The following is a 26,932-nucleotide window of genomic DNA, read 5'->3' as shown; positions in this document are numbered from 1 at the left end:
ACTGCTATCGCTGCGCCACAGACGCCGACGTCGACGGCGGCGAGCCGGCTCCGTTTGTTAGCTTCTTTTTTTTTGGCTTTTCTGTGGCAGCATCGGCTGGCGGAGCTCAGTTAATTGTTGGACACACTCCGTGGCGGTTGTGCAGGCGGAAGAAAAAAAAAAAAAAATCGACGGGGCTCTTTCGTTTTACTGAGCGAGTGAGTGAGTGTGCAGGAAACAAAGTGCATTGGAAAAGAAGTAAAAATTAGTGACAAAAGGGTGAAACCCGATAGTAAAAGTTAACCGCTGACGCGACAAGTGCTCGATAATTGTTAAGAATTCTCGCACCAAACGAAAGACTCAGGCAACGAACTCTTCGCGTCCGTTATTAATTGAGGCCAACTAAGCGTGGGTCATCGTCTGCCATAATTGGATTAATTCACAGCTCTTGGGGCTTTAAGTATTCGCTAACCAAATACAAGCAAAAGCCTACAAAAATATATATCTAAGCTAACGCATTTAGAGAAGTCATTAACAACGACGGCCAACGGCCAAGTGGCAACGTGCAACGTCAACAAAATGATCTTAAGGTATGTACGCTGGCTATTTTTTAATGAGCCGCACTCACTTAGTTTTTGGTACACATTTTTCTAGTTAATTTCCTGTGTGTGGCAAGTTAGCGTGCTGGGCGTCTCGGAAATGTCTAGACTAGAAGTAAAGCGACTGGTTCTAGCCATATTCCTGTTCATTTTTATGTAATTTTTACGTGTCAGCCGCTGGCTTATGACAACTTTCTGTAAACATTTCTCCAACATACTTGTTCTGTTCTTTCTGTTTTGTTTTATTATCTGTGTATGTGTTAGCTGGAAAGTTCTGAGTCGTTGGCACAGAAAGTTTTCGTTTGGTATGTTCGGCATTCTGGTGATTTTCGACGAGTGATTAAACGGCATTGCGCCATATATGTGTTTTGATTATTTCATTTATATTCAGGCCAACCACTACGTCGAGTTGGTTAGCTCTTCTTTTTTTTTTTTGCCTTGTCTAACAACTTCCCATGCTAATGGCTTCCTGCCACTTTCTATCTGGCCATCCACGAGCCATTCCCAGCTCGTAATGATGAACAAATCAGCGCCTGGAGCAACGGAATTAATGAGCGTATAGGTCACGCTCTTGGCCATCTCAGCTTCCGACGAAAACTTCAAAATCACACCTCCGATGCGGGCTTAAAATAGAGCTCAGCGGGAGTTTTTGGTTTCAATTTAAATAGCAATTAACTGTAAGATAAGATTTTAGCGCCAGCTAAAATAGTTTAAACTCAATGAGAAACGGTTTATATTTCGATCGTTATTAATAGTTTAAAATGGCCTTTCATATTTTTGTAATATATATTTTCGAAAAGAAACTCATTTCATGCACAGTGATAGTTTGCATAAAAATACTTTTAAAAAGATAAATACCTCTGATTGGGTTTTTTAAGGCTGTTAAATTTGTGGTTTAACATCTTATAACGAAAAACAATTATTGTGGCGCTTTCTCTATTAAAAATAAATTCATTTCTTCTTGTTTTTGTGTCCTTTAATAGGAACTTGAAATATTAAATATAAGATTTTTAAATTGCATTTTAACAGAGGCTGAAAGATCCTTGCACTTTAACATATTATGTTTATATTTTCTTAATAATTTAATAAATATTTTATTGAGATTAGGATGATGACATTTATTTGACATATTTATAAAACTATGAAGGATCAATGTTGTTTCTCTTAGTAACTAATTATGAGTAGATATGCCATTTCTATACTTAGTGCAAGGCAAGGCAGTCTAGCCGGAGTTTATCCGCTTAAAACCAAGGCTAAGCCGCAGCTAGCCCTCGTTTTAATCAGGCTTAGTCGCGGTGGGGCGTGTCCAGGTTATTTGTCATGTACCTGGGGACATGGCCATAACTTCCCGGCAAGTTCTATTGGCTAACGGTAGTTGGCAGGCAGTAGCTCACACCTCGATTACCTGGCCAACGTGGCATAGACTGCAATGAGCATAAAATAAAAAAACCCGGCTGGGTGGAACTTAGCGAGTGCCTGTTAATTGTCTGCTGTTTGCTGGGTCGCCTCGTTCGCTGATTTGTTTTTCCGAGTCCCCCCATAAAACATAGTTATGACCAAGAACCGAACAGCTTGCCTCTTAGTTTTTAGTTTTTAGCTGTTAGCCAAACGGGGTCATTAACATTTGATGCGAAGTTCAAAGCGAGTTGCACAATGCCTGTGGATGGATGTTGAACTTCACGTTCAACCAGTTGCCAGCTGAAATCGATCAGGCAGCGTTTTACTTTCTCCTTAAATGTAGAAGACCAGAAACGGAGCAACCTGTTGATTTCCTGGCTTTCCTGGCACTCAATGGCCACATCTGCCTCGTGACTTGCCACCAATCCGGTCTCGAGCTCAGTGCAAAATGTTATAAAATGAAGACATAATTTCGGGGAGGCAGGTGGTGGAAAGAAATTGGTAAAAGACGAAGGGGAACTGGCAGCGTTGATTGCCGCTCTCCTGGCTGAATTTGTGTCAAGGCTGCCAGCACTTTTTCGATCCGTAAACTGCAACCACTCCATTTGCATGCTCGCATATAAATCAGACAATCGAGGCAGGGCGTTAGTGCCAATTTGGAAAGCGGCAATGCGAAGTGCATTCAAAGATCCCAATCGAAATCGAACTCAAGTCGAAGTCGAGATCGAGACTGGGCGATAAAAAGAGTCGCATTGTGCTGCGTATTAATGAGGGCCAAAGCCTCAGTAGGCTACAGGCGAAATTCCATAAGTTGAACAGCAGTTTTGTCTTACTCTTTCATAATATTTGTTATTTTTTTGTTATTTTATAGTTTAGGGATATTACTTGAACTTCAAGTTACAATCTGAGGTAGGTCCCAAACTTAAAAGGTAATCATTTCTCAAATCGGAAGCCGGAAGTAACTGTACCTTATTATTTATGTCATTATTTAACCAACTTCAAATTACAAAAAGGCATAAAGGGGACTCCAGTTTCAGGCTATAGAAATTTGACCGTGCTTATATCGATCAGTGCTTTTGGGGCCTTTGTTTTGTGGCCAAATGGCGGCCGCAGGCAAAAATCTTTGGCGCTGGATTCGTTACATAAACCGCCTTACAAGGTTCACAAGACAAGAGGCAGCAAAAGCCATGACTTGTGGTAGCATATTGCCGTTGTTTTCCCCATTTTTGGGCAAAATGTCTGTGCCTGTGATGTGTTTGCCACAATTACTCGCACAACTCATGCAATCCCTTGCCCCAGAGAAGAGCGGTGGCAGCATTGAAACAAATCATTTGGCGGCCTTACATTGATGGATATATGTATGTACGAGTATTGGATGGATGTATCTTTTGGGTACATATAATAATATTTTGCAACTGCTCGATTTCTTAAAGTGAATGCTGGTCAACATTCACTTTTGACTCGAAGATCTCCTTCTTTTCGGATGCTGCTGATGATGCGCCATTAATGCGCTACATTAACGTAAATTACTCAAAATCATTTCACTTTCAAAAACCAAATTCACGTCATGCCTGCCCACAACGACCGACTCCTCAATGGGTTTTCTATTTTCGGTATATTTTCGTAAATTAGATATTTCTTTTTTTTTATTTTTATTTTGCGCCCTGGCTGTTGATGTTGCTTTGATTTCGCGAACATCGCTGATTGATGTTGTAACAAAAGAAAGTTGAACGAACAGGGATCATGGATCATGAAGAGGATGGTGATGGTTTGATTGAGTGGACGAGTGCTCGAACGTGCCGCTCTTTATGAATGGACGCCAGGGGTGGGCCTCCTATTTACACTGATTTGATGATACAACTACGTGCCCCATCTACAATCTTTGGGCCTCTGAATAGTGCTTGAGTAGGCGTCTTTTGTTTGGGTGAAAATATTTTATTTATTTTTATTTATATGCTGACTCACAGGCCGAGAAAGTGTAGCAAATAGTAATGACAAAACGAAACTTATTGGAGTTTGGTATCCAATAGAGAACTAAGATCAGAAAGAGGTGATTGCTTTTACTTAAAATTGTGTTCTGTAGAAATTTAAAAAAGAAAGCAACAAAGCTTATAGAGTTGTAATAAGAAGTAGACGTAAGTTTAGACAATTTTTCCCAGTGTGCCCTTTAATTAACCCGCCCACTAGCGTGTGAACCAAAAAGTGAAAAGCTGCGATCAAGGCGGCGCTGTCCGCTTATCAGAGAACCAACCGCAGAGATTGCTAATTGAAATGCAGGGGCTGTCGACGCAATTCGCAGCAGATCTCTCGAATGGGATCGTGAGAGCCCTGGTAACCCAAATCGCGTGCTGGCTTTGATTTGTATGTGCACTCGTCAGAAATTATGTGGCAACTGGCTGCAAAACTGTGAGCCACCGGTGCAAATTGAACAGTAACAGTAACAGATGCAACCGTCAGTTACATATATTTTTTTCGGAAAAACTATTTAAATAAAGCACAAGTATGCTGCATGTCGGTATGCTGGGCAATGCAACACTCAAAAACCGAACCCGAATAATCACTTGGCTCATTTGTAGGCAGGCCAAGTGGAGTGCTCATGTGTTTTATTTTTCAAAACATTTTTTTTTCTATATTTTGAGCTTGCAACATTCGCACTCAAATTGATGATGATGATGATGATGATGATGATGACGATGATCAAGACGATGTGCCAATTGCCAAGCATTGCCGAGCCATTGAATGCCTGTGCCGGCAGCACTAAACTAAAGTATGAGCACAAAATTTGGTAATTGTTGCAGCTATTTTGGGGGAATCTGTTTACGGTGGACCCAGACTGGTGAAAGGTGTCTGTCTGCTGCTCACGTGGCCCACTCGCAACTCCCTGTCATTTGCTGAGGATGCTCAGACGCCGCGGCGAAGTGCACTTCAGACTCGGCTAAGAAAGTCAAGGCGGTCGGCTTGTTCGCCCAGAGCCAACGCACAAAGCTCCGCTCACAGAAAGAAAACTTCTGTATTAAAATAATTTACTCTTAACTAAAGAAAAATATTTGAGTAATCTCTTTACTAGCGTAATAACTTTTTTATTAGAACTTTTTTAATTGGTTTCCAAACATTTCAGACTTTGATCTAATTTACTTATCTTTTTTCTTCTCGTGTAAAATTAACGTCAAAAGGCAAAAGTTGTTTCCATTTGATTTATGCACAATCAATGGCAATCTGCAGCCAGTTTTTGCATTGAGCGGCATTTTCGGTCAATAAGCCTGGCATTGAATTTGTCGCTGGCTCCTAACTCCGTCTCACTGATTTGGCTTAGCCATTGCAATTTGTATGCAATTAGCCGCCAGTTGGCCAGGTATAAATCTGCAAGGGGCGGCCGCCCAATTAATAAGCTGTTAAAAGCGTCAGATTGCCGGCTTCGGTTATCAGTCAGTTGGCTATGGAGATCGAAACCAAATTTAGTTGGTTTTTCCACTACTTGGCCAGCAGCTGCACTTTGGTTACATTCTATTTGAGACCGAGCAGTCCATAAACCGCACGTTAGCTGTGTCCGATGCTATCGCGATTGCGTGCCGGTTGGGTGATATATCAAAACCCTTCACATGCCGAAAATTATACACAGAGAAATTTGATATGTTATGTAAAGAAATAAAGGGACAAAAACAGAATACATTTTATCATTTATTTATAAAAAAGCTCCAAGCTTTACCAATCAAAGTTACCAACTATTAATCTTCTACTAATACTACTAATTGTTAAAAAACTCTCAAAACAATTTCTAATGCTATTAAGCATCTATTTTTCTCAGTGCAGCTTGCTGAGCTCTAATAGATTTTCTCGCAGCGATAGGATCGCGAACGCTTTGTGGGTCAGAGAGCGAATTAAGGCAGCTATGGCCCGCTTATCGTTCCTTGTACTGTGTGCCATCGAATCTGCATTGCCAATTTATGGCACAATAAAATATCGAAGGCGACACTAATGCCACATAAATGTGCGTCATGTTGCAATTGGTCTGCCGTTAATCAAGTATGCGCCATGTGTGCCCCATTGATTCGAAATGTTTCGCACAGTTTTTTCCTAGTTTTTTTTTTTACCAAGTTGCCTGCCAAATGGCAGGCGGATGTGAAGACATTGGACATTAACGCTACCTGTCTGGCCAGAATCAATTAAGCAATTGGCCAGAGCAGAGCTTAGTATTGAGTAAAGCTAAGTGCTGAGCAACAATTAAATCAGCATTGGCTGGCAATAGCAATGCAGCCCAGAAACGAGATCCACTCAGCATGGGCCAAGAGAGCGGATAGAAGTGCAACAGCATGCCGCGATATTTGCACATCGCTGATTGCCGGCACTCCGACTCGTGGCTATCGAGTGGCTTTAACTTGGCTTTATTCAAATGCGGTTTTAGTATTGGTTATTTTAAGGCAAATGATAAATGATCACTAATGAGGGGTTTAGAGTTTCTGGCTTGCCGCTCTTAAATTTTATTAAAACGGTAGCTGAGGTCAGCAGAAATGTGCTCTATTTATAGATATTACAATATTTGGTTTAGCCCCAAAGACTTTTGCTTTCAACACATTATTCGGATTATTAACAAAATGTTATATTTCGATTTTCCATTGCATGAATCTTTTGATTTATAAGTAAAATTTAGTTAGCCATAAAAACTATTAAAAATTCCACTCGCAATGTCATCTATACATTGTGAGTAAAATGGTGTGAACTGTAAGTAGAAACCTTCCCATAAGCCTCAATTGATATGATAATAATTTATAGAAAAACTTTAAATTGTTTAATACTAAGGGTGAGCAGTATGCTATCTTTTATATTCTCACCTTACCACACTTAATCACTTTCAACAAAAGTGACTGTCTTCACATATCAAAACCAGTAAACAACTTTTTGATAAACCTAAGACATCTTAAGCATCTAAGCAGATTTCTGTCATATTTCCATTTAGCCATACTTTATCACTATCAATGGAAAGGCAGCAAAGATAAATTATGAATTTCTCTGGGCATTACAAAAGCAATTTCCACACATTTTCATGACATCAAAAACTAACTAAAGACTTGGCAATTTACATACAAGCCGAAATACCCACAACAATACCACTGATGTGGCAAGCTGTAAACAAAGAAAGAGCTGAACAAAAAGTCCTATGCACTTGGCACGCCCCTCTTTATTTGAGAGAGGCAGCCCTGCTCCCAGGTATTCGGTATTCCACAGACATAAGATGACATAAGTAGCATCAGAGCAGACTCCACGATACGATCGGCAGCTAGCCACATACAAAGTCTAACAATGCATCGGGCAATTAACTTAGAGCTGCCTATGGAAAAAATATATTATTAGCAAATGTCAACTTTTGGATGCGCTTTAGAAATATGCACAGATATGGCAGGGATCGACCTATATGGCGGCTATAATTGGGCAACTGCGCCCGTTCTTTGTTTGCAAATACACAAATTCCCTAGAAAAGTTCAAATTTTCATATACATAATATGTGTGTCATCGGAAAGAAACGGATTGGTGTGACCAAGTGACTTAGATAAGCCATAGCTGCGATTTATGTAAAAGTCGTTTGGCCAGCCATCGACGAACCGAAATTAATTGACTCTTGCGGGCAGGTGTAAAGATTGCATATGCATGCGAATGTGCATAAATTGCAGATATGTACATACCATATATACCTGTTGTATGGATTTTGGCCAGTTGGCAGGTTGGCCAGAAGGACGTTGCGTGCTGGCCTTTCACAAAAGCTGTCGCCCCAAAGGCGAGCAACAATTAATTGACTTTACGCAGTGGCCTGCAACTCTGATCTGCATCTGGGGTCCGGCAATTAAATTTGCACAGCACAACACAAAAAAATGCCCCCCCCCTTGTGGCACGCGTTTTTTTTCGGCTTGGGCGTGGCCGTGCGGCATGATGTCGATGCCAAATAAATAAATCTATCTGTGTGGGCGAGTGCGTTTTGTTTGCATTCTAATTGCCCTGTCATGATGGCTAATGAACTAGGCACTCCAAAATGCGATCATAAACACGTTCCATACACACACATACGGACTCGAAAAAGTAGATATTTTAAGGGCAGCCTTGAACCAAATTCAGTGTTGTGCGAAAACCGAAATGAAAGCAATTCGCTGGTAACCAGATTTAATAATCATTTAACTCCGTTAACGCGAGGAGCGTAAAGAGTTGCAAATCGTGTTAGCTGTAAACCAAAACTTATGACCGCACATTGGTCAACAGTGAGCAAGTCTTCTGTTTAATATTTTTAGGCCCGAGATTAATCAAAGTCAGATGTAATATGAGCGGGAAGAGTTAAAGTTTATTGTCTGTTCAAAGGTCTTCCAGAGATTTAAATTTAAGCTGAGTTGCGTAGCTCATCGCAATCTGGGGTTTCTCTCCGGCATTTTCTTCTCTCATCGACGACAACCCAATCTGTTATTTTATAAAGGTCTAAAGTTAGTATAAACCTAACTTAATCTACTCAAATTTAACTTACTCTGATTTGTTCTACATCTTTGGTTATCTAAAACGCATTTATTGGAGAAAGTACAACGACTTACAATAGGTCTTATGATACCCCTTCGCCATTCCGCACAAATAGGACTGAATTCCCTAGTACAGGCTCTTGGGCATCTCGGTTCATCTCCCTCAACTAAGCCAAGGAACCCTAAGGAAATAATCAAAAATATTGCAACACACTTCATGTTGTCCAACGAAAAGTTCTGAGCTTTCGAATGATCATAAAATCTTAAAGTATGCTTTTTATAAGCGAAATACTAAACCTGTAAATTAAATTTTATAAACAGATGTTTTATTCATCAAAAGTGCATGCAGGTGCATTGATATCTTTTCAGCCAGAGAGCTGAGTTCAGTAAACCCTTGTAATGGGATACACTTAAAAGGTATCTCACTGTACTTGGTCAGTGGAAAGAAAAGAAAAGAAAAGAAAAGAAAAAACCAACTGTCAAGCGAAAAGTGAAAGGACTTAAGTGCGTTATTGTTTCCCTTGGCGTTTATATAAGCAAAACCTAAAGCCAGGGAGTTTCGCCCTTCGTCAAAATGAGACCCTCGATAGATGGTAAATGAAAATCAAAACACTTTCACTATTTATGGCTGAGTGTATCGCCAGCTATTAAAACCTTACTTATTATCAACAATCATCGACAATTTTGGAGAAATGGTAAACATAATGTTTGCCTCATTAAAAGTTTCTTTCAAATATGAATTTACCATCAGTTTTTGTTAGTTCTAATTTAACAGAAGCTGTGAAATTTCAATGTTACTTTTTATTTTGAAAACAGTTTCCTATTAATAATCTTTGTGATTTGTATTCTTTGGCTTTTGGATTATTCTCATAATGCTCGATCAATACATTTGTTATCTATATTTATTAAACATGAAATTAGAATGTAAAATTTCTAATCTCCATAAAAATCACATACTTAATTCTAAGCCAGGCGGCCAAACAAGTTATAGAAAGCAGTTACTTAAAGTGATCTCAGCAAATGAAGTAATTTATTGTTTTCAAAATTTCAATTAAGTTAAGTTAATTCCAGTTACTTCAATCTCGAAGTGTTAAAGGGTATCCCAGGCAAACCTTGTTTTCGGTTATATAAGAAAAAGGGGCATGGCTTACCTATATCTTGCCATACTTTCACTGTTAGCCAGAGGCAGCGGGATTAACAATAGCAATCAATATCAATACTTATCAAAAGCCGTTAACAATTGCCCGAAAATACAGAGTTTTTTGTTTTTGTCTTCAGCTTTGTGTGAGGCGACAAAAGCTAACAAGCGATTAACACGCGCTGCAAGTCATAAATCTGATCACATTAAAGCCGTAAAATAAAAGCAAGGTTGCCAGATGTCAGATGTCGAATTCCCCAGCCCGCCCCTTACATTTCTGACAGCTAAAGAAACGCCCGAAACAATGGCGAGTCCAAAAAAAATACAATATCCAACTGGGCTTATGGGTTCCATGCCGACTGCCGATCGGCTGACAGCTGCAACATACAGTTGCAATCACAGAAGTCGAATTTGCATATGTGTAACCGAATGCTATATAGAGAAACAGTGGTTCTAGAAATATGGACTACATTATGGTTATAAATGAATGTCATGTTTCAAGTCGCTAAAAGTATGCTTTGAAATATATTGCTTGGGATTATAGAAGTTAAAATGCTTATTCAGATTAAAATTAATAATAATCAAAAAGCATTTACCAGAAATTTATAGAATTTGTATGTTACATTGGTTTCAACATCTTTTTTTGCAAAAACGACGTCTAAAATATAAAATTTCCAGATTTAAATACCTTTTAATTGGTAATTATTTTACAATCTCAACCATGTTTAGATATTATTCTCCATACAACTTTTCTCAGTTATAAATCGCAGTTTAACCATGGAAGTTTCACTATACCTACTAGTTGTCTGACTGACTGATTAATGCCTTTGGCTGCAGGCGTGTTGCTGTTTGTCAAAGGGGCGTGACTCCTTTAGCTGCATGTGTACCAGCATAACGTGTTAATTTGCCTACTTTTGCTCATATTTCTTTACAGAATACTTCTACTGTCTCTGGCGGCGGTGGCGCATGCGCAATATCATCAGTTTGGAGAGCAACTTCAGACGTCCCACGGCTCCGATTGTGCACTTCTGCTGGCCGGACCTGGTCGCTCCTCCGTCTACGACTACAATGTGAATCTATTCCGCGGCACTTTGTAAGTACAAATAGAAACTGTGTGTTTGATGTTGCAGAAAAAGTGGCTTGGTGGCATTCTGGGTTATGTTTGAGGCTCAAATATTTGAACGTTGACACCGAAACGTTGTGCAGAGGAAAAAAAACAGAGGGGAAGAAGTCAAGGCAATATAAAGTCTAAATGATTTTTTAATAACTTTCCTTCCTATAAAAATAAAATTCTATAGTAATTTTTAGAAATATTTCTAAATTCCAAAGTGGTTTTTATGATTTTTTGTATATCAATTTGGTAGGAATTTTTTCGCAGTGAACAACTGCCCGACTGACATCCATAAATCTTAGTTTGTGCTCTTTCAGCTTGTTTGAGCGGTGGCAACATGGCTCTACACCTACGACAACACGGCACACGAGCTTTGAGCCAATCATTAGCAGCACAAACAGCAGCGGCAATCATTCGGCAACCGCCTTTTGACGTTGATGTTTCCAAGTTGCTGGCAGTGCCTAGGGATAGATATTCCCATACTTACCAGATATATACTATATATACATACGAGGTGTGTTCAAAAAGTAAGGTGACTCTTCAAATTTCGCGAATTTCAAATTTTTCGATTATCGAAACGTTTTAGAAGTTATACGAGGTGTGTTCAAAAAGTAAGGTGACTTTTCAAATTTCAAATTTTTCAAATTTTTCGATTATCTTCAGTTTTGGGAACAAGAAAAAGTCACATGGGGCCAAATCCGGTGAATATGGTGGCTGAGGCATTATTGTGGTGTTGTTTTTGGCCAAAAAATCCAAATCCTTTGATCCATATTTTTCGATAGCAAAAAATCGCCGAGCTCGCAAAACAACTTGTAACTTTACGCCTCTCACAACCAAACAAAAGAGGATGTTCCATTGAAACTTGGTACAGATGTTAGGGAAGAGTGTACCAATATAACAAAACAAAAAAATCGATAATCGAAAAATTTGAAATTCGCGAAATTTGAAGAGTCACCTTACTTTTTGAACACACCTCGTATATATCTTAGCGGGGTTTCGCTGTACGAAGTGATTGCATCTGTTGCTGAACACGAGTGGCCAAGTTAGTGGTTACTTTTGACAACCAACGTCTTTATTGTAGGTTATTATGAATTTTTAGTAGACTTATAAATTAGTTTTTTTTAGCTTTTTCTTTTCGGTTTCTGCATGATATTTTTTCGTTTTTCGGACCAATCGTTCTTTATTGTTTTGAAAGAACTGAGTTATTTCTGAGCAGCCTTCAACAGGCCGCAGACAGGTCTGATTGCTCTCCATTCTCCAATCTGAGTATATATTGAATAATGATTAGAGAGAAAGTTAAGTCTTATATGATGGAAATACACTTCAAAATTAAACTTACCTTGTCTGCTGTTGCAAATAAACAACCTCAGACTGCAATGGTTTTGAAAGGAGCAAAAGCTAGGGGATTCGCCTCTGACTCGGATGGCGCACACTGGCTTATAGTCCGCGTCACAGCTTAAAGGACAAATATCATCCTCAGTTCTTCTGGGATTCGCAGTACAAACTGCAATCAGTAGTATTAGAACCAAAGATCTCATGACGTTGACCAGCACTTCAATGACTCCAGTTCCACCAACTTTCCGCGTTATATACTCCTCGATAGCAGGGTGTAAGAAAAAACAGACCTTTGGGTAAAAATAAACATTTGCCTCGGAAAATGGGTTCTCAGGTGTGATGATGGCTTCTTACGTTTCACTCGCTGTCACGGCTGTGGCGGCTCGTTAACGGCAATCAGCAAATGGTTTTTGGCCTCGAATCGGCGACGACAGCCTTTTTGGCTCAGAGTCATGTGATGCAGACGGACGCATCATGAAGTCACCTGACAGACCGGCGCGATTTATTAGTAAACGAAAAAAATCAAAACCGCACGACAAAAAGCCGCAAACAAAAATAGCAAGGCAACAGCGGCAACCCAAAACAAATGGCATTGCAACACTTGCAGATGCCAAAAGGAAACAAAAAAATAAGAAGAAAAATACTTAAATAAAATAAAAACACCTGAGCTGCCGTGGGGCTGCATCAGCTGCATTGATGGCAAACTTTTGTCTCGAGATGATTTCGAAAAGTGACTTTGAAATGCTGCCAACACACAAAATACCTTCCGAACTGAACTTCAGTCTGCACAGGGAAAAATGTCCCCAAGATAACAAGACTGAGAACCATTTGGCATCAAATTATAAAAATCAAATCAAGATCATCATTCAATTTGATCTATGAAACAAATAATAAATACAATTTCGAGTTATAGCTCGTTAAGAATTTATATCTTAAGAACCCAAAATGGCTTCTAGTTTTTCCCTGTGCATCACTTATGGCATCTGGAAAGATATACATATTTTAAATGTCACACGATCCAGATTGAGATTGCAAATTGTTCAATTGTCGATTGTCTTTGAGTGCTGGGGGTCAACGCGAAGTGAAGCTAATTTTTGGGGTCGCCGGGCATCGAAAACGTGAGCCTTGCCAATCGGGCCAAGTCGTTATCGCTGACTTTGGCCTGGCTATTGAACCTGGCTTTTTCGCTGACCAGCAAGTCAGCTGGGAAAAATGCAGAAAAATTGGCTGCAGCAACCTACTTAAAAGTTAAATACAGGTTTTGCCAGGGGCCACTTTCGTTGCGGCCTCTGCTCTGTCTGTCTGCTAAAAGTCTGCAATTGTAAATGTATCTGTATCTGTATCTGTATCTGCATCTCCGACTTCCACAGTCTGCGTAAGCGAAGTAGCTCCCCAGAGTGAGTCTCTCTCAAAAGATTGCACAAAAAAAAAAAAAAAAAAAAAAAAAACATACAGAAAAAAATCGAAAAAGATTGTAAAAGGCCGCATAGATAAATGATATTTGAATATTTTGCACAGCGAGTTTACGACACGCTTTTGCAATTATTCACAATATTACGCATACGCCGCGTGCTCTGCTCCGCTGCAACTCAATACCGATCAGGAAGTGTTGGCGTTTCGTTGCCGCGCACCTGCGATCGCCAGCGCCCGGGATTCATAACATTAGTTTTTACTTTACAATCAGGATAACAAGTACAAGTCCGTGTCTGGGGCGGGACGAGTTGGATCGCAAGGAGTGGAGCTGAGTGCATGGATTCGATTGGAGCCAAAGTGGCTTGCAGCAAATGACGCAGTGCGTGCCGCATGCAAGCCACTTTCTAGTTGGCCCAAAAGCCGTGGCTATGCGCACATTGAACTTACCCGTGTCCCGTAAATTTTGTGCGAGAGTGCTCTCCACCAGCTTTTTTGGTAAAAAAATTAACAGGCAGACCAGTTAAGTGCCAGACACTGCCATTTTCGATTTCAATTTGACAAATTTGCCCAAGAAATATGTACGAAAATTGCTACTTATCCAAAGGCGGCAACTAGATACTCTGTAAAAATAATACTAAAAATTCTGTTTTCGTCCTTGTATCCTTTTTACAGAGTTAAATTTTTTCTTTACCCCAAAGTGGGACTACTAGAAAATGACCCAGATTTTAGCCCCATAAGATTTTCTTTGCAAACTTCAAATACTAAAGGAAAATCACCCAGTGACAGGGTAAAACGATTGCAAGTTCGTGAAAAATGTTGCATTTAACCGAAATGGTTTTGCATTGCGTGTGTTTGCAATGCGAACCGCCAGTTGCTGTGCATTTTGTGGGCATATTTTGTAGGGGATCCGCTGCTCGAAACTTTGCTGCTCCTAGCTGATGCTGATGCAGTTGCTCCAGCTGTTGTTGTAATTACTTAATACTTACGCATTGTTAACACGCATCGTTGTCGCCTGACACGCGTTTTACATGTCGCACCATTCGAGGAAGTGGCTATGTCCCCCATTTTTGGTTAGATTTTCCCTCAGCTGCTGAGCTGTTGAGCCCCAGCTGGCCGACATAAGAAAATTTGCGTGTTTTTGGCATTTAATTAACAAACCGGCTGGCAAAAAACAGTGTAATATGGCAATGTTAAAGTTAAGTTTGTTACTGTAACAGTAACAGTTGACCATATTTGTCCGTTTGGTTATTTGCTGAATCGAATGGAGATGTTGGGGCAGCCGTTTCCTGTCACGAGGAAAAACCGCCTGCAGCCGGTTAACTTTAGTCGTACTCAGCTCCAATTGTCAGACTGATGGCTCCCGGCTGTACAAAGGTCTGGTGGTACCATTTATTTGTGTCCAAAACAACTGGTGGGGAGTCAGATGTTAGTTACAAGCACTTTAAGGATTATTATGAAGTAGCTTCTCACTTATATCGCCCTGCTGGACCACCACATCGAAGTTTTGGCACTGCAGGTAGCACTCGGGAGGTGGAACCAGTAGCCAACGCTTGCTGCCCGCCAGCTGAGCCTGCCACGACGGCAATCTAACATTGTCAATCTGGAAGAAAGATTTTAAATCAATCATAAGAGTAGATCACTACCTTCCGTATAAGAAGCGGAAATAAATCTTTTTTATTGTTCTTAAGCTGTATTAAAAACCTAAACTAAAATTCAGTAAACGGGCTAGAAATAAATACCTGAAACTGTTTAGTTTAATTACATGAAAAGTTAAAAATAGAAGGGCACTCATGATTTTTGTGACCATGATCCATTCCTTTTGCTAGCCAGAGGCTTGAATGGTAGCCAATTTTACATTTAAATAGCCTGTTCAAATTAGAATCTGAACATGTCAGGTAATTACCTCATTCAACACATTTCATGCCTTGCTAAAAATCTAAGAAAAATTTGCTAAACTTTAAGTTCACAATAAATTATCTGTTAAATTTTATTGTACTTAATTAATTTGATTTATTTCTTAAAACTTACATGCATTTGAGCTCCCAAGCCAGAGGTGCCAATGAAAAACCAATCGACAGCATTGTTTTCTGAACTTTCTGGCAGAAAATAGGGTCTACCGTAGTGCCGACGGAATTCCTCTGCAGTTTCCGCATGACAATTACTCCATCCAAAATACCAAGGCTTTTCACCTGGTTTCAGCTCCACCCGTTCTTTGGGCATATCCAAGGCATCGTAAATGTCCAAGAAGCCTGTCTTATAAGGCAGAAATTGGCACTCCCTTATGTGTTGCTTTTGCTTGGCCTTGGCATAAACATCGCGAAAATACCAATAGTTAAATTGCTATTAAATATATGCAAATATTATAAATTGCAGATGGTTATGTTTCACCTTTTCGGAATACTTACCGAAATTGCTGTCCAATTTTTGGTGGCGTCACTAATAATAACTGGGGCTGCGCTGTAAGCGAATTTGTTTTCAAACTCTTGGGGGCTAATGTTTTGGAGGCGCGGCACAGTTTTTATATTTTCACAAAAATCACATCTCTCGGGCGGACGAAGGGCGTAACGCAGGGGCCGTGGCAGAGAAAGAACACAACTCTAAAAATATAAAAAGTTTTTTACAGAATTTAAAATAAAAAAGTGAATATTATGAGTATAAATTGAAATAAAATTTGTCTTAAAAATGATTTTTTAAACTAAATATATATTATATATATATTTTTTAAACTAAATAAATATTTACCTTTCCTTGCATTTCTTGGTAATAGAAGTTTACAACAAACAAAACAAAAAGGATCAATAACACTAACTTGATCAACTTGGCTAACTTTCGGCTAAGTAAAGGCTCTTTACAAGAATTGGGTAGAACATCCCGTAGATTTCTTTCCAGATAGATCGGTTTATGGTTATCTAATATTTTCACTAATTTCCTGCAAATGTGATCCAAATCTTTTGGCTTCATTCTGACGATGTTACTTTGACCAAGTTAAGTTCTAGACTGAATCAAGAACTTGGCTTTGTTCTCTCTTCATGCCTTTTTAACGCGTTGGACTGGCAATAATTTTATTATCTGACAGTGCGCAGGCTTCCTAGAAAATGAGAATGTGGGTTGTGTGGTTAGCATGTGATAAGAGACAAATTGCCTGTTATTGACAATTTAAATCACTTTCACTTCAATCTACTTACAGGAACCCCTATAACAATGGACCGGGCACTTGCATCACCTACGATGCCATCAATGCGGCCTACTTGGATGCACGCAAGCGTATACGTAAGTAAATTGGTAAAACTGTATTAAAATTTAAGTGATTTACTTTTGTATCAAATATATATCTTTATAAATAATTTGAAATTGCGAAATCGAAATGGTTTTTAAAAGTAGAAGACCTTGATACCATTGCACTGCAGATTAAACTTAAGAATTTTGGATTACTTACCCAAATATCAGTTAATAAAAGTTTATATATCCGTTTATTGCAGATGTGGCTCAGCCTAAGACCGACTGGAAGCCGGAGGAACTGGCAACCGTGGGCGAACTGCTGCTCGACATTTCCATCCAATTGGCCCGAACGTAAGTAATCAGCGCTAAACGCATTTGAAAGTTGCCCTGGCACGCCCACGATCTCCATCTCCCTCGGCGCTAATAACGATTGCCAAATCACGCATGACAAGGCAGTTAAGTCGTGCACCACAACCTGCACCGCTGAACCACTGAACCACTGAAAAGACCGCCTGCAGTCATCAAATATGCATGAGTCTTTTCTTGCCTCCAAGGTTCTACGCTCGCCACAAATCGGAACTCAAATTCGAATTCATCAGCACAGAAAAAAAGATATTTTTTTTTGGTCGAGGGTTTAATGGTTTCTCAGAAGAAGTACATAAGAAAAATATACAGGAAATATTTCTACTTAGATTCAATGATAAGTTAGGGAAGTATTTCGTCAATTATTCGTCAGATTTATGGAATTTTGAATAGTTTTTTACTTATATAGAATTGATCTATTTCTTTCTGTGTGAGCCAGTTCTTTTTTTGAAAGTTCGGCACATGCAAATGCTAATTGTCAGAGGTTTTTGACTGATGGCCAGTGGCTGACAGGTAGAGAAGTGCCTTCGAGAGCTCGTCGAAGCCTTCTTCCCAACTGGCGCAACCGCATTTTTGCCAAACAACAAATATCTGCAGCTATTTGCGGAGCTCGCAGCGCAGCAGATGTAAACAAACGGGGATTATGCAATGGACCGCTTCGCAAACTGCCATCGAGCAGTGAATAGTGAACAGCCCGAGCAGTGAGCCAGTAAGCCAGTGAGAGTGCGCGTGACTGTCTTGCCCCTCGAAAAGAAGCTGCGGAAGATGCCGCACAGCATTTCCAGTTTGATTTTTTTCCTTTTTTTCTGCCATATGATCAGTTGGCCAACAATTGGCCACTGCAGCGGAATCAACTGTTGCACAGCGAAAAATATATATAAGCCAACGATTTGGCCATAAAAGTGGGACTTCATCTTAATAGAAGCTGGAAAATGTTTGATAAGAACTTAAGAAGATGTCATAAATCAGACTTTGAAATCAGATTTAAAGTATCAGCAACTGTTAGAGTAGAAACCAATAATTATGCCGAGGTATTTATTTATTTTTCAAAACAAGGACAAGCTGATTACATAAATATTATTAAAACATAAATATGCATTTCCTTGTTTTTAAAAAATTAGATGTCTTCCAAGTACTAATTATATAGTAAACATCGCCTAACAAATATCATTTACATTACATTTTTACAAAACATTTTCATGCTATTTGATATTTGCATTTACCATTTTTATGGCCAATTTAGGTGTAATTTTTTGTGGGTCTCTGGGGAGTGGAATCTGGGTAAGCGGGTTGCCAAGTCAGTTGGCCACATTTTGGGAGTCTTGTGGCGGGTCCGTGCTCATCATCATCATCCTCACCGTCATCACAACCACCTCCCCATGTGCGACTTTCACTTAGACCGTCGTCTAAGCCGATATCAGACCGGGGCTGGGGGGGCAGCATCTTCAACTGTTGCACCTGCAACATCTGAATTGCCGTTGTATAATCTCTTGATTATGGCTAATAACATGTTGTAAAACGGCCAGTGCGGCGGCTGCCTGGCTTTATGGCCATTCTTTGAAAACAATGAGACGACTTTAAGCAGCATGAATGTCCGTCCGTCCCATGTATGTAAATCAATGATGGACGATTGAAAGATATCGCTTTTTAAGATCTCCCTTCTGGTACTTTCACATGCTGATGGGACGACCCTGCAACCTCAACGAGTAAATTGCCAACCCAATTGACTGTGAAGCTTTACAGTTTTCCAGTTTCCAGTTTTCCACTTCGCATCTTCACACAATTTGCCAGCCGGACGCAGTTTCCCTTTGGCTTTTCTCGCTTTCTCATGCACTCGAGGAAGAGTTATTGTCGGTCCCTTTGGCGATTTATGTGCCGGCACACACAACTTCCTCCGCCAACTAAATAACAGTTTGTCAGCACGAAAATCTTTGGTAAAAAATTAGAAGAAAAAAGAAAAAAAAACATATTGGAGACCAATTGAAAGTATAAAAATTTGCCACTGTCAACGTCAGGCATCAACATCAATATCTGTCGACCAAGCCAAAAGCGCGTTAATTGCAGTCGGCTTGCTAACTGGGCTAATACGATAATTTTGCAATTTTCCAATAAAAATCTGAAGACTACACAGGCAGAAAGAATAAAGTACTTGCAAATAAAAATTAACCATTTTAACACTTACTAGTAAGTAATCCGTTTATGTTATTACCCCATGTGAAGTGTTAATTTTTTAATGTGTAGACAATCGCAAAGTTGGTGGCAGGAAAGAGCCAAGTTTAGCGATATCCGCAGTTGCGTTAAAATGAAGTGATAATTACTCTTGATTGGCGTCTAAATTCCATTTATAAATTATTTCCTTTTCAGGTATGGCTTATCGTATGAAGAAATTGAGAAGGGATTGCCAACGATTGATACCTCAAAGACGTTGATCCGTGAGGTCTGTCCACCCTTTTTCGCCGGTGTTGAGTGTCGCCCGGGAAAATACCGACGTTTCGATGGTCTGTGCAACAATATCGAGCATCCAACTTGGGGGGCAGCCAATGCTCCGTTCCAGCGTCTGATTGGCCCACTTTATTCGGATGGTATCAACGCCCCCAGGATCTCGGTGACTGGTCGGGATTTGCCCTTCTCTCGAGTGGTTTCACGCACAATGCATCCCGACGACGGCTTCCACGATCATGCGGGCACCGTTATGGTCATCGCCTGGGGCCAGTTCATGGATCACGATTTCACGCTCACGGGAACGCCACTGGGTAAGTTAAATATCAGAGTAAACTATAGGATTTTGTATATATATATTTCTTATCTCAATGTAAATTTGGGTTTAAATAACAAAATATTTCCTAATAGAAGTAGTAACGTAATGACTTTTAAATGTTCATTTAAAATCTTACTTGATTTCAGATCCCATTAACCGCAATGACCCTGAGGAATGTTGCAAGAGACCGCTGCATCTGAAGCATCCATACTGCAATGAGATCCGCATTCCCGATGATGATTACTTCTACCGTCTGTTTAATGTCAAGTGTATTGATTTTGTGCGCGGATTCCCTTCACCACGACCAGGTTGCAAATTAGGTGAGTTTTCATATCGTCAGGGGGTAGAAAATATATATATTATATGATGTCAAAACTTAAAATATAGATGTTGAAAACGAGCTAAAAAAGAGAATCTATAGTTATATGGTTTTCTTACTTATTATTTCCTAGGATCCCGTCAGCAATTCAACACCTTGACTGGAGTCATCGATGCCAATACGGTTTATGGAGTGAAAGAAGCCTTTGCCCGCAAGCTGAGAACCGGTTATGGAGGTCTGATGCGCATGAATCCTGTGTTCCAGGAGTATGGTCTGAAGGATCTGCTGCCCCTGAAGTTGGACATTCCCGATGAGGGATGCACTCGCCCCAACAAGAGCATGTACTGTTTCGAGGGCGGTGAAATTCGTGTGAATGAGCAGCTGGTGCTGACCTGTATGCACACCTTGATGGCCCGTGAACACAATCGATTGGCCACCGGACTATCACAGATCAATAAGCACTGGGATGATGAGACCCTCTTCCAAGAGGCCAGACGCATCAATATCGCCATAGTTCAACATGTTACTTTCAATGAATTTTTGCCCATTCTACTGGGCAAGGAAGTGATGGAGAAGTTCGGTTTGGTTCTGCAGAAGGATGGTTACTGGGATGGTTACGATCCTACAGTAAACCCTGGAATTATTGACTCCTTTGCCGGAGCTGCATTCCGTTTTGGCCACTCCTTACTGCCAACGGCCGTGGAACGCTGGTCTAAGGCCCACAAGTTTATTGCCTCGAAACGTTTGTCGGACTTGATCAGGAGACCTTATGATCTGTACCGTGCTGGAGTCCTAGATGAGTACTTCATGGGTCTGATGAACCAAGTGGCACAGGCTATGGATGACTCGATTACCCAGGAGGTTACCAATCATCTGTTCAAGAAGGAGGGAGCTCGTTTTGGAATGGATTTGGTGTCCTTTAATATGCAGCGTGGCCGAGAATTTGGTATACCCGGCTACATGGAGTTCCGGAAGTTCTGCGGTCTTCCAACCTCGAACACTTGGGATGAGATGTATGGATCCATGCCCAATGAGACGGTTCTGCGATATGGCAGCATATTCGAGTAAGTTTTTAGGGAGTTTTACTAATATTCAGTTTATATTAAACTAATCCTTTTTAGACATCCTGCTGATATTGATCTTTGGTCTGGTGGCGTCTCTGAGAAATCCCTGCCTGGCTCGATGTTGGGGCCTACCTTTGCCTGTGTCATTGCCACCCAAATGAGTTATTTGCGTCGCGGAGATCGTTTCTGGTATGAGTTGCCCAACCAGCCCTCATCTTTCACACCCGAGCAACTGCAGGAGATTCGTAAGGCGAAGCTATCCCGCTTGATCTGCGACAACACCGATCTGATTGATACTGTCCAGATTTATCCCATGGTCTTGCCAGATCATGAAATGTAAGTTTTAATCTTGGGTTCTCCTTGCGTTCTCTAACAACTAATAATATTAACTCATTTTAGCAATCCCCGAGTACCTTGCAAGAGTGGTATTATACCATCAATTGATCTGACTAAATGGGCAGACTTTGGAGGTCATGGCGTAGATCCCTCTATATACGTAAGTTACAAATTTATTCAACTTTTCAGATAAATTACTAAATTTACTATAATTTTTCAGAACTACATCAATGAAATTCCCGACACGCTACTGAACTTTAGGAAGTAAATGCCATTTGTGTTTTCCACGTTTTGTTTAACAATCTCGATTCATTTTTTGGACTTCATATCTATATCTTCTGACTTCTATCTGTCTATATACATTTCCTCTTCTCACTGCTTAGTCTCTTAACTAGTCTTTGCTCACCATCCGCATTTCTATAGCCAGTCAGTAGTTTTGACACTGCCATTTCTTCAGAGCTCTTTCCAGCATTTCCATGCATGAACCATACATTCTCTGTATATATTATTATTAAATAGCAGAAATAGCGCCTTTAAGTTAAAGCATATCGAAGCAATCAGAAAAAAAAACGATAAAGAAAACATAAATAATTTTTAAAATATGTCTCGATGTAAGTTTTTGTATATGCAAGTATTTTTTAAATAAAATTTAAAAACAAAATTTGTTCATTTTCTTTGGGTGAGTAACTCATTAAATGTTTTTAATAATTACCTAGAAGTATAAGAAAAAAAGGTTAACAATAAGCAGGTAAGTTTTAGCTTATTTCGAATAATATTTACATAATATGTTTATGAAGTTCTACGACTTCTTAAGTCTTCGAGGGTAAGTTCTTTCTATAAAATATATTTGAATTAAATTAAAACCATTTGTAAGCCTCGATTAATCAAACAACATAAAAATCAAATATTTTCTTAAGAATTTATTTATTTACTACACAATTACAAGTTAATAGGAACTCTTTGGTTTCGCGCTGGGAAGTCAGTTGTTTAGCAAAAGTCATTTCATCATCGTTGTGGTCGACATCAGCGGCCAAGATCGCCAAGACTTGAGCATCGTGTTGAGCATCGCATCATTGACCCAAATCCACACCTGACTCACAGGCCATAAAAGCACACACATCGCCGCACACACTCCGCACACCGCACTAAAGACGCTTCTTACTCGATCTACTCGAGTGCATTTAGAAACGGCGCTATAGAGGCAATATCTTCGCAGTCCGGGATTGCTTTGCCCTTGAACTTGAGGCAGGATAGGGCACAGGTCTGTCCCTGGAAGTAATCACCCAGCATGGTCTTGCACTGGACGCAGTTGTTAAGGCAAACCTGTTAGATAAATAAAATTGAAAGGATTAATAAATGTTTTTCAAATAATAATTTTTGCTAATTTACAAGATTTCTATATTTTTAATTAAAAATAGCTTTTACTTTAAACAGTTAAAGGAATCACAAAATCCCAGAAAACGATTAATATTCAAAGTTTCGAAAACCTGAACTTATCATAAAAACCAACCTGAATGAAATCAATGCCACCCATGGAATCTGTAAGGGAATACAAAAATAATAAAATTCATTTAGTAAAAGAGCATACAGAAATCAGTAAAATGTGTAATAAAACTTACCAAATCTCTTATGGGTATAACGACTTATGGCGGGCAGTGCATTTCCAACATGCAACAGACAAACTGCAACTGCCACAAAGGTGCACAAAATCAAGGGCTTGCAGTTCATGATGGTTTTGGTAATTTGGTATTGAGATGGCAATCGATTTGCTTGGAGAGCTGACTGACTTGCGACCGTTGTCTGTCTAGAGCGGAGTGGAAATAATTATTATCGCTCGTTTGTCTTCTTATTTTATATACATATGCTCTCGGCCCAAACGCAGATGCGAAAGCTTAACGGAGTAAAGAAGCCAGAGACGGCAGCAGCAAAAAAGCAAAAAAAAAAAAAAAAAATATAATAAAAAAGCAACTATTGAGCCGGTCGCAGATGCGAGGAAACTCGAACTCGAATCGACAGGCCAGCCCCAGTGGCGCTAAAATACGTCAGATCTTTGGGCCAATCGAAATCAATACAAACTCAATCAAATAGCCATTATAGTTGCTAAGCGTATGCAAATTCCCGAGCAAAACGCAAAATATTAAAAAATGTTTCTCCATTGAAAAAGAGTTTGTTGAATTTTGCATAATTATTTGAACAGATTTTATAACACATTTAAATGGCCGATGAATGGATGAGCAGCAGGCATTTTATTAAACGGAATTTATGCTAAATGGTAAGCGCGACTAATATATTACAGAGAAAAAAAATATTTATAAATAAGAGTTTTAAGCTTGAAATTTTGAGAGATTGATTGTTGAGAATAAAAGGGATTTTATGAAATTTAAACAATTTACAGAAAAAGAGAAAAGAACTAAACTAAACTAATATTATTTCTTGACTTTTTAACGTGTAACGTTTAATGCCATTTTCTGTTAATCCATAATGGCAAATTCCTTAAACGCATGACTTGAAAAATTTCCCCGATTTTCAAGAGCACATTAAATAAAAAATTCACCGAACTTGGGAAAGAAAGTAGCTTAAGCGGAAAGCTCTTTTTCGAATAAAAAAAAAAACTTCTCTAGTAGCAGGAAGTTTAACCGAACTGAACTGAAATCGTAATGAATGCAAATCGTATGCGACTGGCGAGCCCATTAATTAATGGCGCTGTGAATGCAGTAAAAATATGGTTAAAATGTAAAGCGTAGAACGGATCCAAGACCAGATGCCGCCGCAACAATAAGTTACGCCCCAGTAAAATATAAAATTCTTTTGTCCTGCCTCCAACCGGACACGCCGCCAACTGGTTTCGATGGCAATTTATGCCATTCCGAATCTCACAAAACAAAATATGGAAAAGAAAATACAACAAAAATTAAGCACAAAAATCAACTATATCGTGGGAAATTTTATAGTTATGTTAATTTTATGCGACACAAATTGTATGTTTCCTAACTAATTGGCAACACGCGCCATGATCGTATGAGTAATGATAAAAATACGTCACAAATTCAGAGATTTGTGGGCGTGACACTTTTGAGCCAGGCTTAAAGATTTCGGCTCAGTGACGTAGGTACTTGAAACTTACCGGTAGTTGACTGTTTGTTTGACAGCAAAAGGTGTGTGGGCGTTTGAAGTTTCTAGACAAAAAGTACGTTGGCAACACGTTTGTTTGCTGGAAACTGGTTCTAGATTGCAGAGTTCTTGCCGTATTTATACGAGTACGTTGGATTTTGTGAGGCTGATTGATTCGCACGAGCAAATTAATCAATTTATCTCGCCAGCAAATCCACCTAATTGAATATGTGCAAAATGGCAAAATGTCACTTCCGCTGGCTGTAGTCGGACGCATTCTTGAGTGCTTTTCACAGCGGTGTTCTGGGTACTGAGTACTGGATGTTACTTAGCCAGTTTAATTGCGTTTCTTTTGGCTCTGGTTTGGGCTTTGTTAGCAGGTTGTTGTTAGCCAAACAGGAAATGATACTATCGAAAGGAGTTGTTTTTCCCGGCGTTCATATCGTCGGTTTGGATTTCCTTATCCGTGGCAAGTATTTCTGAATTAATGTTTTTTCTTTTCCGCACCTCACCTAAAATATAAATCAAGTATGGATTAAAGGGAAAACATTACTGAAATTTGCATATTAACATGCACAGAGAGACTTTGAAAAAGGCAGGATTGGGACATATGCAATTAATACCACTATTTATCTTATAGGATTATAAAGTAGGTCTTGACGTGCAACCCACCTCCCGCCCAAGCGACCGAGTGGCTTTGCCGTCTGACGTACGGCTCGGAACACGGGGATAGATCCGAGTGGATTAGTAAAGATACGAGGAAAGTTAGTTTTGTGCTAAATGGATTAGTATCGAAACTTTCAAAGTATTAGGAGAAGAGTTAGAAGTAATTTTATAAAGATCATTGTAGTTTGAACATAGTACCCGAAATGGTTTATGTTGGGCAAAGTTCGAACTACGATGCTCTAAGGATAGAGGAATATAGTTTCTAGTAATCCTAAGGGGTACATGGATATTCAAGCGGCCTAGAAGGGCCTGGCTATCAATTTTACCCATAAGAAGATTATGGATAAAGACGATACCAAGCATCGTCTTACGATTAGCGAGGGATGGCAAATTGATTAGTAAGAGTCTAGTTTTATAAGAGGGAAGGTGTATGTTTGCATTCCAGTTGAGACCGCGGAGAGCAAATATAATACAGCAAATAATGTACAGAATAAAGATTGAGTGTGTTAAATAATCAAGCAAATAATGAAGTTTTAAAAAATATTTATGGATTTGTCTTCAGATATATAAATAAATAAGAACATTGAAACTATAAAAGTATTTAATAAAATAATGGGTTTGAATTTTGGAAAATTACATTGTTAAATAAATTTTAATTGTTTTAAAAGTTACCTTTTTTTTTAAATGTTCTTTATTTTTTTTGGCTTGCATACATCAAACTGTTCAGCCATCATATATTTAAAGCAGTTCTTCTTATAGAAAAGCAGTGCGACGTAAGTTTACCCGCCAGGTGTCGCCAGAAAATAGCAAGGTAGAAAAGCAGTGTCAATATGAATATTTCTTTTGACATGTAAACCAGCGATAGGTGTCGCTAACACGTATTGTCCAGTGTTGTAAAACTTACTTCGCACTTACTCCTTTGCACAGAAATTTCACTTTTACTTTCCCAGATATCCCAGAAAATTGTTGATGAAACAGTTTAAAGGAAGTTATATTGCTGACTCTCTTCTCAAGCGGATCTATAAATTTGATTTCTATGTTATTTAAATATAAGGAATATTCTTGATTTTATCTTTTCTTATCTAGAGGCTTTAAATATAGGAAACTTAAGAACTATAAATATTAATTTTCTAAAACTTAAATTTGCGAAAAGAAAGTATTATTTTTTAAACTTCCCCTTTTACTTCCAATGGGATTTATAAAATTAAACCTCGTGAACTCGAAAGTAACAGTGAGAGCTGCAAGAGCTCTTCAAGTACTCTCGCCAAGACTTGATTTTATGAGGCAAGATTAAAATAGTTTGCTCCAAGGGAAGCTGATCAATGTGATGTTTATTGGTCCATTTATTGACTCCCTTGGAGGCAATCAATTTCTGTTCAATATAAATCTCATTATTAAAGTGCTGGGCGGATTAAGTTCTCCTTTTTTTTGTGTAGTGGCCCCCACTGGACGTGCGTTGAAATTGCTGAAAAGCCACAACAGCAAACATTTCAACCGATGACCAGAGGGCGAGTGTATGTTGGTGGGCGTGGCACACCACCGTACGCGCCGTCGAACAGCGAAAACTTTTATTAGTTGCAGCGTTTTCCCACCCACCCAACTCAACCATTTTCCTCCTCCCAGAACAGCGAG

The 26,932-nt window shown here is 39.3% G+C and overlaps 4 protein-coding genes across 5 annotated transcripts; 1 reads left to right on the top strand and 3 right to left on the bottom strand.

Moving 5' to 3' along the window:
• Window positions 1-107: 107 nt before the first annotated feature.
• On the top strand, window positions 108-22,184 carry LOC108111607 (peroxidase). Its single transcript, XM_017221136.2, has 10 exons — window positions 108-569; window positions 10,540-10,698; window positions 16,652-16,734; window positions 16,944-17,034; window positions 19,411-19,799; window positions 19,951-20,124; window positions 20,257-21,187; window positions 21,245-21,523; window positions 21,587-21,683; window positions 21,744-22,184. The coding sequence occupies exons 1-10, from the start codon at window positions 559-561 to the stop codon at window positions 21,789-21,791; spliced, it is 2,262 nt and encodes a 753-aa protein (XP_017076625.1). The 5' UTR covers window positions 108-558; the 3' UTR covers window positions 21,792-22,184.
• LOC108111578 lies at window positions 8,338-8,686 on the bottom strand. The gene is made up of 2 exons (XM_017221097.2): window positions 8,479-8,686; window positions 8,338-8,414 (listed from the first exon to the last, which is right to left on the bottom strand). The coding sequence occupies exons 1-2, from the start codon at window positions 8,684-8,686 to the stop codon at window positions 8,338-8,340; spliced, it is 285 nt and encodes a 94-aa protein (XP_017076586.2).
• On the bottom strand, window positions 14,614-16,454 carry LOC108111608. Its single transcript, XM_017221137.2, has 5 exons — window positions 16,207-16,454; window positions 15,870-16,061; window positions 15,493-15,804; window positions 14,935-15,064; window positions 14,614-14,872 (listed from the first exon to the last, which is right to left on the bottom strand). The coding sequence occupies exons 1-5, from the start codon at window positions 16,423-16,425 to the stop codon at window positions 14,787-14,789; spliced, it is 939 nt and encodes a 312-aa protein (XP_017076626.2). The 5' UTR covers window positions 16,426-16,454; the 3' UTR covers window positions 14,614-14,786.
• A 246-nt stretch (window positions 22,185-22,430) lies between the features above and the next one.
• Window positions 22,431-24,775, bottom strand: LOC108111583 (eclosion hormone). Of its 2 annotated transcripts, none has more exons than XM_017221103.2 (4): window positions 24,648-24,775; window positions 23,143-23,327; window positions 23,034-23,062; window positions 22,431-22,846 (listed from the first exon to the last, which is right to left on the bottom strand). In XM_017221103.2, exons 2-4 carry the CDS (start codon window positions 23,249-23,251, stop codon window positions 22,691-22,693), a joined length of 294 nt encoding a protein of 97 aa, XP_017076592.1. In that variant the 5' UTR covers window positions 23,252-23,327; window positions 24,648-24,775; the 3' UTR covers window positions 22,431-22,690. The 2 variants fall into 2 exon arrangements, with proteins under 2 accessions (XP_017076592.1, XP_017076593.1); XM_017221104.2 differs by having other exon boundaries at window positions 23,143-23,323.
• Window positions 24,776-26,932: the final 2,157 nt, after the last annotated feature.

Source organism: Drosophila eugracilis, unplaced genomic scaffold, assembly GCF_018153835.1.
Source record: "Drosophila eugracilis isolate 14026-0451.02 unplaced genomic scaffold, ASM1815383v1 contig_75, whole genome shotgun sequence".
Lineage (NCBI taxonomy): Eukaryota > Metazoa > Arthropoda > Insecta > Diptera > Drosophilidae > Drosophila > Drosophila eugracilis.
The sequence above is the reverse complement of the archived record's forward strand: the minus strand, read 5'-3'. Positions and strand labels throughout refer to the sequence as shown.

Excerpts from the sequence above, each read along its gene's own strand:
- LOC108111583 (XM_017221103.2), bottom strand. The coding sequence starts at position 23,251 with ATGAACTGCAAGCCCTTGATTTTGTGCACCTTTGTGGCAGTTGCAGTT. Across the intron at positions 23,063-23,142 it reads TTATACCCATAAGAGATTTG|ATTCCATGGGTGGCATTGAT; the intron begins GTAAGTTTTATT and ends ATTCCCTTACAG. Across the intron at positions 22,847-23,033 it reads GTGGCATTGATTTCATTCAG|GTTTGCCTTAACAACTGCGT; the intron begins GTTGGTTTTTAT and ends TTTATCTAACAG.
- LOC108111578 (XM_017221097.2), bottom strand. The coding sequence starts at position 8,686 with ATGAAGTGTGTTGCAATATTTTTGATTATTTCCTTAGGGTTCCTTGGC. Across the intron at positions 8,415-8,478 it reads AAGATGTAGAACAAATCAGA|ATTGGGTTGTCGTCGATGAG; the intron begins GTAAGTTAAATT and ends ATAAAATAACAG.
- LOC108111608 (XM_017221137.2), bottom strand. The coding sequence starts at position 16,425 with ATGAAGCCAAAAGATTTGGATCACATTTGCAGGAAATTAGTGAAAATA. Across the intron at positions 16,062-16,206 it reads ACCAAGAAATGCAAGGAAAG|AGTTGTGTTCTTTCTCTGCC; the intron begins GTAAATATTTAT and ends TTATATTTTTAG. Across the intron at positions 15,805-15,869 it reads AAAATTGGACAGCAATTTCG|CAATTTAACTATTGGTATTT; the intron begins GTAAGTATTCCG and ends TATATTTAATAG.
- LOC108111607 (XM_017221136.2), top strand. Across the intron at positions 21,524-21,586 it reads GTCTTGCCAGATCATGAAAT|CAATCCCCGAGTACCTTGCA; the intron begins GTAAGTTTTAAT and ends AACTCATTTTAG. Across the intron at positions 21,684-21,743 it reads GCGTAGATCCCTCTATATAC|AACTACATCAATGAAATTCC; the intron begins GTAAGTTACAAA and ends ATAATTTTTCAG.